Raw genomic sequence first — 12,572 nt, 5'->3', positions numbered from 1 at the left:
ATTGATCGTCGGTGACGTCACGTATGAAATATTTTTAATCAATGAATAACGTAATCGGCATCTTAACTAAAAATATTTGTCTTAAGAAAGTGACAATACAGTAATTAAAATTTCGGTTATAATTAACGCTAATTAATAAAGGGGTAAGTGATTTTGAAAAACTAGAAGGTAAATAATTAGAATTAATAAATTTATATTATAAAGTTGGACAGATAATTGTGGTAGCTTTCTTTTTGTGACATAACCAAAAATCTGTCAAGAAATCGTCAACAGTCGCAGTTGATCGAAAAAACAAGAATAACGCGAATCGCTTTAAGCAGGGGTATCAATAAGTAATGTGTATTTATTGATACAGATACCCTGCTTAAAGCTACAACTGATAATAAATTAATCATTTAGATGTGGGAACCTTATCTGGTATGATGTTTTAACTTATTTGTGTATATACTGTATGTTTTATTTACTTTCAAATAAAAAAAAATCTTTTACGTTTGTATTATGGATGGTATATGATTACATTAACACAATTCTATACAGTATAAGATAGTGGGTCACCTTTTTTTCAGCGAAAAATATGCATACTTACATCAAAAGTAAAATGGGTGCATGCATACACTAGGAAAGTATCACGTCTATTTTATAGCTCTACTAGTATTAAATATCAGTCTGAATTTAAAATATTAAAGTTTTATCTAAAAGTATATTAGTCTTTAATATAATTGTAAAATGTAGGTAGATATTGTAACTTTGACTTTTCGGAAACCCAACATCATAGTTCCCCCCGTAACCATGAACGCTGCAGTCTATGAAACGTCGGGAGAAAATTAGAGTAGGTATTAAAACCGTGATAATATTTGATAAAAAGTTTTAATCAATGTCTAACGTTAATATATTTATTAAAAACAAATATATTGTATTTTATTACTAAATTATGGTAACGTTTCTGCTGAAAAAATAAACAGCTGTTTGACTCTGTGTATACCTATAGATTGAGCTATATAAATATTATGGAATGACCAGTATATTCTACTAATGGATATTTTTAATCATTGTTTATTATTTTTTATACTTGTTTAATGTATTTAACAGATATCATCTCTAAACTATCTGATATGAAAATGAAAGCGACAATAGAGTGGGTAGTTAAAGAAAAGAAATTCTTATTGGTAAAACCTATAAAAAAAACGGCGATAGCCTAGTTGGGAACGGACTGCCGAGACACATGCCCGCAGGTTCAAAACCCAAGGGCATGCACCTCTGACTTTTCTAAAGTTATGTGTGTATTCTTTGTGAATTATAGCTTGCCTGGACAGTGAAGGAAAATATCGTGAGAAAATCTACATACCTGAGAAACTCCCTATAAGGATTTTTAAGGGTAAGTGAAATCTGACAATCCGCACTATGCTATCGTGGTGGACAAGACCTAATCCCTCTCAGAAGTAGAGAAAACCCGTGACCAGTAGTGGGTCAGTATATAATACAGAGCTGATATTATAATTATTATATACGACATATAGGTAAGGGATGTCGGTTCTAATAAGAAACTATATGTTTGCAGTTCCTATATTTACTTTCTATGTTTTTGTCCGCCATGTGAAGATATAAAACTGTAGCAGCAGTTTTTCTATCCTATAAAAGAAGTATAGTTTAGGAATTAGATGTACTTTTTAAAACAACTTACCTGATTTTCAAAATTATTTCACTAATAGGAGTATACGTATAAGTATATGAGTTTGATATTTTCACGGGAATAAGCTACTCTATAACCTAAGTGAAAGACTTGCTGATAGTAAATAATAATTGTAACTAGTAGTCGAAATCCGATCGTCGAATTTTATATATTTGTAACACATATTACACGCACTGCCGGTGCCTGTACGAAGAGCTCTTTAGCTCAGCAGGTTCAAGATACAAAGTATCATATTCTATCCAAATGCAACATAAATAATTATTTGTATTTCAAATGCTCTTACTTCATATTTGTCAATGTACATGTAAATATATAATAAATATTATTATTTTATGTAAGTTATTATTATGTATTTTATTTATTTAATTATAAATAAATCTACACTCCAACTTCTCCGTAGAAAAGATTTCATCCTACGGATGTCTGGAAGAGATCGCTTTTAGCGATAAGACCGCTTATTGTTGCACTATTTATAGCTAATTAGTATGTGTTTTTATCCCTTTTAGTTATATGGAGTTCAATAAAGAATTATCTATCTACTTATCTATAACAGGTACATTTTATTTTCCGTATTCCTTCTATATATGAACTTTAATTATGCTAAATCTTAGACTCCTCAGTGCGCGCAATGTGCTTAAAAAGGCCACTTTTGTTTTTCTTCACGTATTAATATATTATAGATAAATGGGCACAAGCCATAATTGAATATCAACCACGTGATGTCAGTTGAAAAACAAAAGATGGAAGTTCGATTCCCATCAAATATATGGTGTTTAAGAAAACAGAGTTATATAATGTGAAGCTAGCTACCTTACTAGAGTCCTAATTACCTTAATTTTCTATAATTGTGGATGCATAGGTAATTATTTTTGGACGTTTATTTAATTTAGCACGAACTCTTAGGAATATTATTTTATTATATAGACCGTTAAACAAGTAGGTCACCAGATTTTAAGTAGCTTTATCCACCCATAAATACCTACAATACAATGATGGATACGCTACCGGAAGGAATAGGGATTAGCGGAGAGAGAGAGGTATTTGGCCCTCCGGAAATCTCACTCACTACAAACAGCACGCTGACATTTCTCGTTGGTTTTCTCGCTGAAACGCCGGCCCATTTATTTTGTAGACAAATATAATAAAAAAATAATAAATATTCAAAATTATGTACCTATAAATCCACAAATATCTACAGGTGACTCTACTATTTTAAATTGCGATAAATTTTATTTTATTTATTTACTTGATAATATTCCCTTATATATTCTAAATAGATAAACAATTGCTCTCGATTGTAGATTTTAGTATTCTATTTAAGAATGACTCATAAGAAATGTAATTTCTGCAGAAGTTTCATATCCAAAATTATAACTCTTATACTCTACTTTTTATTTATAAAAATCGAATTTTATTGACTGTATTTATTCGGCATAATTATTTCCATCTTAAGACGAAAATCTTGTTTCCATTTCTATAATAATAACAATTATATGCTGTGGTCTCCTATAATTGAAGCGGCACGTCACATTGTTAATTGTAAAAATGCTACGACATTGTTTTTATTATATGCCGTGTATCCTTCGTTGGAGGAACTTAAATAAATAAATAAATTAAAGGGGTCTTTATAGACACCAGACACCTTTAATTTGTTTGGGAAAGATTCGGACACGGCATTAGTGGGAAAAGAATTATTATAATATTAGTCTTACAGGTCATGGAAGTTTAAAAAACAAATTCTATAATGGAACATAAATATTTTACATTTTGATATTTTTATTGGTACGGGCACGACAAAGTATAAATGTATAGAATTAGGTACGTATAGAAAACTATTTTGTAAAACCCAAAGAAAATAGATCATTATTAACAGGCCATAAGAGTCAATTATAATTTTACTTTTAGTGGGTAAGGGAATAAATGATACAAGGTGACCTTAGAAATTGAATTTATTTTTCAATAATAGTTATCTTTGTGTTTGCATATTAAGTTACATACAGAGAATTTTATCTGTTGGTATGTTAATTACGAGATAGTTTCATATTTGGAATAAATTTAACTTAAATATTAGATATGTGTGTACCTACTCATTCAGCTCAGATACATTATTTTTTTTATATTGTAATCTGTTTCTCACATCTTCAGAAATATAAGAGTTGTTAAGTAATGTTATATCTTCTATATGTCTCTATCTCTATTATTTTTATATTTTGAACAGTTTCAAACGGTAAGTAAATCCTAAAAACAATGACTATGAATTAACATAGAAATGTATTTATCCCAGTAGACATGTTACTTAATTCTTTTAGGTATCTAACATTTAATTATATGTAATTGTAATTATAATTGATTTGTAATAAAGCTTTTTTCTATTTTGCAATTTATTCAGGTATTCACAATTTGTTATTAGTAACAATATCAGTAATATTTGTCAGTGAGTAAACAATAAAATGGTATACAGGCAATCCCAACTGTGCCGATAATCGTACTATGGACACACATGTTAATCTATCTGTAATATAACAATACTATGGTGCAGTCGCAGCGAAAGCAGAGAGTGTGAGAGGAGTTTTCACCGCGTCGGTGTTGGTGTGTCGTGTCGTTGGTGGGACGAGTGCTAGTATTCGGCAGCCTAGTTGTATATTGATTGCCAGTGACATTGTCATCAGCGGCGCGGCGGGCGAGCGGCGGCGAGCCACGAGCGACGAGCGGCGGGCGAGCGACGAGCGCACACCGCCGCGCCGCGCCGCGCCACATTCAAAAGAAACAGGAACGTTTCTTCGCGGGCTCGCCACGCAACGCCACGAAAAAAGAGGCGGAGACTCAGGCGCGCCGCCGTCGCCCAATGGCGCCGCGCGCTCGCCGGCCGCCCGCCAATGGGGCTCGGGCGGCGGGGCGGGCGCGCGCGCGCGGCCGCGCCCTCGTTTCGCCGGGGCTTTTTATTTATTGTTGCGCGGCACGGCGCGCACGACGGGTGTGTGATGCGCGCGTAGTCTCTCTCGACGAGCATGGAGTCCGCCGTGGACTCAGCGTCGACCGCGAGCGAGGTGAGCGGCTCCTCCGGGGGCTCGCCGAGGGTGAAGGCGGCGTCGCCGGCCAGGGCTCTGAGCCCGCCGCAGTTGCTGGCACCGCGGCTGCCGTTGCCGCCGCCGGGCCTGGGGCTGCTGGGCTCGCTGCAGATGATGCACCACTCGCCGCTGGAGCTGATGGCGGCCGCGCACCACCACGGCCCGCCTCGGTACGGCAGCCCACCGCCGATATCCACCTCGGACCCGTCGGCCAACGAGTGCAAGCTGGTCGACTACCGCGGGCAGAAGGTGGCCGCGTTCATCATCCAGGGCGATACGATGTTGTGCCTGCCGCAGGCGTTCGAACTGTTCCTGAAGCACCTGGTGGGCGGTCTGCACACGGTGTACACCAAGCTTAAAAGACTGGACATAGTGCCGCTGGTGTGCAATGTGGAACAGGTGCGCATCCTGCGCGGTTTGGGCGCCATCCAGCCGGGCGTGAACCGCTGCAAGCTGCTCTCGTGCAAGGACTTCGACGTGCTCTACAAGGACTGCACCACCGCAAGGTACGTGTTGTCAAACAATAGACCGCACGGTCTGGTCTGCGCCGGCTCACGTGTCTGCAATACCCTTGTATTTATACTTGTGTTGCGTTACGTCCGAAAATTCGTCAAACTGCATTTAGAAATTATGCGTTTCGTTAATTGATTTTGTATAAGCAGCTTATTTCTTTTATTTTATTTGGTGTATGTGATTGTTTTTTTTTTACCAATTTCGTAGATTACTAGAGTACGAAGGGTTTAAAGTTTTTTTTAATAAATGCCTTTTAATTATTTTTCATTCCTCTCTCGAGTACAGTGATTAAAGTCTGCTTTATTGTTTTGTAATTCGAGCTCACACCACTAAACCGTCAAACGCACAATATGTAGGCCTACGTGTAGTGTCGGTTTACCTGCATACCTCGAACGGCCGGTATCGACGAACAGCAATGCTTTAACTTATTACTATTATAGTACTTTTAAATCCAACTTGAATCCGTTGAGTGAACACTGGAAGTGTTTCCAGGGAAAACGCGTTACATTAATATTTAACATTTTAATACGCACCAAATATTTCCTCGGGGTTAAATTTTAAAGCGGCGGTCCCGCGACAGAAGGGTTACGTGCCCGTTAATTAGCGGCTCAGACATGAATTTTTAAATAGTAATTTTTACAAACGGTAAAGTTAGATTAAAAAATGTGGTTTAGTTAAGGCGCGCGGCGGCGTGCGGTGCGCGGTAGGCCTATATCAAGTTCATTATGCACTTACACACGGTGCGATTTAAAAATGTAATGCTGCGCAAGTGCGCGCTTGGGAGGCGTAAAGTTGAATTTGCGTGTTGTATTGCCGCGGTGCGAATATTCGCCGTTTGTTTATTGGCAGCGGAAGCGGCCCGCCCGGCTGACTCACATTTTTGTTTGACGTTAAATCACGTTAGCTCGTCACTTCGCTGATGATATCATTACGTCGTTGCTCTTTTATTTTGGTCACATAAGGTATTTTTATTGAGATTTGAATATGATTGAAGATATTTGGTCTTCTTAAAACATTTCATTTCAAATTTAGAACAATTATACTATTTTTTGTTCTGTATATTTAATGCAACATTCTTCAATAACAAATCATTTGGCGTTACTCGATGATGATTAGATTTCCTCAATTAAAAATAATTATCTTGTCATATATTATTTCATATGATAGATATCTTGATTACAGGGAAAAATAATAGATACAATTGTAACAAAACAAATTATTCTGTAAATTAATAAGACAGATGAATTAACGTTGCGTTACTGCTAAAGAATTAATTTATTTTTAATTCCATCATTCAACCTTTTTATTTATTAAAACACTTCAACAAGTTTACTTTATCTATAATATTTTCCGGCCAGCAACATTCTCTTTTTAAAAAAACAAAATGTTAAGAATACGAGTCGAATGTCGGGCAAAGGTATAGCCGTTCCGTGGCGGCCGTCATTCGTTCTAATATGTATTGACATGTTTCCACCATTACGATTCCACTGATTGTATCGACAAAACATTTTTAAAGCCAACATTTTTTTATGTTTGCCCTTTTTACCTGTAATTAGCAATACCAGTTATGGAATTGGTATTTAAGTTTTTGTAGAATAAAAAAAGTAACTCAGAGTTCTCTGCGAGTGATACGGTTTTTATATAATTCACTTACTGAATTATGTAATTTTTGACGAGGGAGACCACATATAAAGTTATTTTTTAAATACATACTTTATTGTCTTGTTTTATTTGTAAATAAACTGAGGCACAGGAAATTGTTTCATGAATATTTTTTAACGTACCGGTACTTCTATAGTTAATGAAGTCAAATATATTTTAGCAGATATTTCTATAATCAGTAGGTACCTAAACAAATATTTTATTACAATGAAAAATTATATTTCAATTCTAAACAAATTTCTCACTCACAAAAATATAAAAAAACAAACTTCGTAGTTCAAATTAAATAAATGAAAGTTATAAAATAATTTAATTTTAGAATACAAATAACGGCAGCGACAGGGGTCCGGGACTCGACGCTCGGCGGACTCGTGTCACTATGCACATGGAAACGCGATATTTTTCAAAAACGGTACGCCCGCATTACAAAACGCTGTGTAAATAATAGGAGGACCGTGCTTCACGCTTCAATAATTGTTCGACAGCAGATAAACGAGTGCAATGCGTCTCGTGTTACATTCCGCAGGGGTGTTCGCTCTTAACTCTTTGTGAAGTGCTTAGTTTCTTTCAATGTTAAGTCTTTTGTAGTTTCATATTAGAATTATAAATGATGTTTGTTGGACTACCGGTTATTTCGTTATACATACAGGTAAGGCAGACACCCCTTTATTATTTCAATTTTAGTATTATGATACACTGAATAAGGCAGTCGTTATGTATGAAAAAAAAAAAGATAAAATTGAACTTTGAAATTAGAACAACGTTCCTCTATAATACAAGCGTTTGCAAATCAACGGGAACTGTTGCTTTGGTATTTAGATTGTACAGCCATTGATTGACACAGATGATTGCTTACGTTATAGCTACAATAATAGGTCATATACAGTCTAGACTAGACGAATACGGATACAAGTAGCACTTGTGCGCGCTTATTCCATTCATAGGGCCGTAATTTTTTTTCTAATCAATAGAATCAAAGCGCAGGGTTCCGTCCATTGTCTCTGCTACAAAGAGCGAGGTTCAATTACGGAGGTCATCAACACGACTTTTTATGGAATTTTCAGCTTTACGACTCATTTTGATGGTCCGCCTTCAAACGGAGTGATATTTTGTAAATAAACAAAAGACTGAAATAACTGGCTCATTACCTTTGTAGAGCCGGTGGGTGCCGTGGGGCCGGTAGCTCTACGCGCTGTAGGACTCGATCCAAATGATCACGTCATACATCTTATGAAAAATGTTTATACCTCCATTTCTAGTTTTATATGTCGTGCCATTACAACTAATAGCTTTAGAAAATGCTTTGAAATGTTAAACTAATGGTCACTTAGACATTTAAATGGAATAATGTTGTCTTAATTCAAAATTATTGCATCCATAAAATCTATTTTAAAATACACGTCAATATTATTTATTAACAGGAATTATTCTTTGGAACTGAATTGCAGTTTACTCGTATAACGGTGACCTACATTTTGTATGTTTAGGAACGAAATTACATTAGCACAATCGAGTTTTCTTCTAAAATCAACAGCGAATAAAACCAGCTGATAGGTGTACAATGAGTAATAGTCCATCTATGGTTCATTAATGCAAAATCATACGCAATTATTACAGTATTAGCTATTAGGTATTACATTGAAATTTTGTCAGCAGTGTACTCGAAGGGTAAGGCGCAGCGTAAGGGTAACGCGTGGTATCCATTCATAATTTACATAGTAACTAATGTCCGAATAATAATAATAACGAGAATGTGTTCCGCACTCCGACTGGCGTTGGTCCAAGCAGTGATTCTCATTGAAATATTAAACCAAGACACTGCAATGCGGCGTCTGAGACACGCGCGTTGCCAAATTAATTAAACGCGCGTACGACACTCCTAGTATTTATGTAGTACTAGTACGGGAGGCCGTCGCTGTTGGCCGTTAGTGCCGGCCCAGGTTGCCTGAATGTTATCACTTGCAGGCTGTCAATTGCTATTCTTCATTAAATATGTTACTTAATATTTAAAAATGTTACTTGTTTATAGTTTTTGTACGCTTACCGGAATTTCGGGAAAAATCGATTTACTAATTCGCTGTACATGATATTAATAGTTATTGTTCTTGGAAAACTTAGTAAATAAAATCAGTGAAGAAAATATATGTGGCATTATTCTGTCGTAGCTATAATATAGGTCATCCGTTATACACTTGTCCTAAGGCTATAATATGGTAGTGATTTTCAAACTACCATCCTTATTCAAAGCTCTTAAACTATAAATATTATTATGTAAAAAAAGATAGCAGCGATATATGTGGACGTATTGATGAAACCAAATTTTTGTTGTGTTTTGGGGTTCTATATTCAAATTATATATTTTTATTCTATTTTTTTAGTGTAGAAAAAATATTTTTTTAGTGCGGCAAAAAGATAAGAAATAAGTTTTTGTTGATGCAGTTCACCGAGCTAATAAATTTTGTTGAACTCGTTCTGTAATTTTTTCAATGCTTCGTGCGTTTGCAAAAATATTGTGACCCGATTATTTTAGTATTACGAAATAAAAATAGTAATGAGTGCAGTGAAGAAGATTATGTTTCTGTGAAATTGGACTGTAAATCGAAAAATCTTAGTTCATCAAGTGTCCCGACCTAGGCCAACCTATAAAACTTTTTAATATGTTTGGTTCGGGACTAAATTTTCTAAGTAACTTCACATAAAAAACCTTACACCGACTCTCTCTACATTAGAGAATGTGACTAATAAGTGAATCACTTGTATAACCGTTAATTTTATAGAAAATTTAAAAAAAGAAACAACAATTCAAATTTAGAAACTTATGTTTAGAATCTATGATCCATTACATAATCGAAAGATTTAATTTTATTTGTAGCGTCACGATCTTCTGTGGTCAGCGTACTTCACGGTTCGATGGATGCCTATTTTAATATAAAAATTGACGCTGATGTTAGATCACCTTTGGTATTTAGTTTTCTTTGAACTTATTAGTATTTTAAAATAGAATTTTGGTTATTAGATCCTTTTATTTCCGTGAAAGGTAGTTATATATTATATGGCATTAGTTGATTGATGAATATTATTATTAAGAATTATACATTACATGATAAATGTGTATTCAATTGTTCCATTGCTGGACGCGGGTGATTTCTGCGGTAAGGATGTTAGGCCTTTATTTCATCACGCTTTTTTACTGCGGGTTCGTAGAGTTCATGAATCATCGATATTTTTTATGAAAAGTTGTAACCTTTGTAGTTTTTCTTGTTTTATTAAAGCAAAAAATAAGTTAAAAATAAAAAAGCTTATAATTTTGGAAAGTCTATGGTGTAAGTTTTACCAACCAGAACCAGTAGCTTCCGTTTTAATAAAGTGTTATCAAATCATTACAACGTACATTAATCACATCACATACTAATATATTCTAACAAATCAAAACAATACGCAAAGAATCGCAGCAACAAATTGGTTTGCCAAGCATTCCAGTGTCAAATAAACTGAAGTGGATGAAGGAAACACAATTTCCTCGTAGGCAGTAAAGCGACAAACTGTTCCACAATGGGAATATTATGGAGGCAATTTATTACGACTGATTCAACAAGTAGCCGGGGAACAGACGGAAACGCAAGAATGCGAGTGCCTCGTGCCTCGTGCCGACTACAGAAACGAACCCTCCGAATGGCGCTGCCGGCTGCCGGGTGCCGACGCACACCGACATTCGTAACTCTCACACAAATGACACGAGGGAATCCCTCCCGGCTAGACGGAATTATCTCCAGTTCTATTTCCGTTTCGCGTACTATTCAAATTGCGTCCCACTCGCACGTCGTTTCGCAACGTATCGCTTTCTCTTTCGCATTCGGTTCATTCATGATTGTGGATTTGAATGGATTTGGTGCGTTTCTTCCCGCAATCCACAAGTCGCCACAGCCGGCGACGGGCGACGGGCGGGCGTAGCGTCGGGACGCGTCGCGCGAACCTCTCTGCCATCCCGATTCCCGAGCCAGAGCGTTCTCGTGAAGAGTATCAATTAATGCACACTTCCGTGCCGAGCAGATATTGAATGGTCGATAGAAACTATCGCGTGGCGTGTACCGTAGTGCGCCGGTAGCCGTTGTAACGTCTTATAATTGCGGCTCACCATGTGTTGAGCTCTAATCATGTTTAATTATAGACAGAAGTAGTCATTGCCGCTTGTCATGAGATGAACTGTTACAAATGTACAAACATTGCGGGAACATGACGGATGGCTCGGCGCCCCATTTATGAGCCTCTGTTGTTTTTATAACAACGCCGGCCACTTAAAATTAGCGCAATTAGTAAACTGTCAGATCATGATAATATATTGTGAAATGTGTGGGTTATGCCTGTAAAACTATGCAGGAAACAACATCAATCGATGTTTTAGCTATGTCTCAAGATCTTATTTTATAGTTATGTGTTATAATATACGTAACGAAATTTATAAATAGGCTAGAATGGTACGTTAAGAAAATTATAATTGAATATGCGAAGATTGATTACCTACTGCTTTGTGGAAAGTATATTATTTAAGTAGTTATATACAAATGTTACACATGTAGTTATACAAATACAGATTATAAAAGACAATGGGAGGTGGAAATGAAAGAAATTGTCGTTTTTGTTGCGTTAACTGTATCACACTATTGTATGATTAAGCTTTTAATTGATATAAAATTATATGTTAAAACGATTGTTATGCACTATTCTCATATAAAGATTAATGTGCTATTGATTGTTTAGATGTTTAAGTGCTAGAAATCAATACACGGGAAATATGTCGAGTAATAACTAAGAATACGGAGGTATAGATAAATACATCATTATATATAGTTAGATATACATCTTATATACAATATGTCGGTAAACTTATAATAAAGATGATGTTAATACGTACCAAAATATGCAGTATATTAAAATTCGGTTTAATTATAATAATTTGTAAAAAGCATATAAACGACTATACCCTGACATAATAAAGATAGTCGTTATAGTTTAGTCCCTAGTTTAGTATGTGTTTAAGTCATAAAATATCAATAACTAGCGAGTTTTTCAATAGTCGCTTACATATAAAGTGTTAAAATCCTTAGTACTAGACGTTTGGCTTTCATAAAATTATTTTTGGTCGAAAAATATTTATGAATAAGTTGAGAAAAATAAATTATAATACTTATTCGTAAAAAGTGTAGAGGCTTTTTGTTTGTATGTCTCTAACCTACATGTAGTAACCAAACGCATCTCCCTCATTCAAATAAACTTGTAAATTGTGATTGCCAATTAATCTGCGTCGTGTATGCAAATTCAATATTACTCAACATACTCTCCATTAGTTTCGATACAACTGAACGCCAGAAATGTATAGAAAAATAAAACAGCTATCTATCCATTTTCAATAAATTGTAAGCAGTGGAAAGAAAATTTTACGACATAGCAACAAAACGAGATAAAGGCTACTTAAGACCGTCTGAAGCCCTCGTTAAAGTCTGATATACGATTTATAATAAAACCTAATAAAACATTTGCAACAATTTAAAAAGGGAATCGATAAAAAACCTTGCAAGCGAATATCAAATGCGTTGTGGAGGTTGCCGGTTAAAAGATGGTAAAATGCATTTTACAACCTG

The 12,572-nt window shown here is 35.6% G+C and overlaps 1 protein-coding gene across 1 annotated transcript in view; it reads left to right on the top strand.

The window, feature by feature from the left end:
* The first annotated feature begins 4,648 nt into the window (after positions 1–4,648).
* The window catches only part of LOC115440448 (dachshund homolog 2), a 157,572-nt gene continuing 149,648 nt past the window's right edge, over positions 4,649–12,572 (top strand). The window contains 1 exon segment of the mRNA XM_030164756.2: positions 4,649–5,264. Coding sequence (XP_030020616.2) covers positions 4,699–5,264 — 566 coding nt within the window. The 5' untranslated portion in view covers positions 4,649–4,698.

Source organism: Manduca sexta, chromosome 24 (genome assembly GCF_014839805.1).
Source record: "Manduca sexta isolate Smith_Timp_Sample1 chromosome 24, JHU_Msex_v1.0, whole genome shotgun sequence".
In the NCBI taxonomy this organism is placed as follows: domain Eukaryota; kingdom Metazoa; phylum Arthropoda; class Insecta; order Lepidoptera; family Sphingidae; genus Manduca; species Manduca sexta.
The sequence above is the reverse complement of the archived record's forward strand: the minus strand, read 5'-3'. Positions and strand labels throughout refer to the sequence as shown.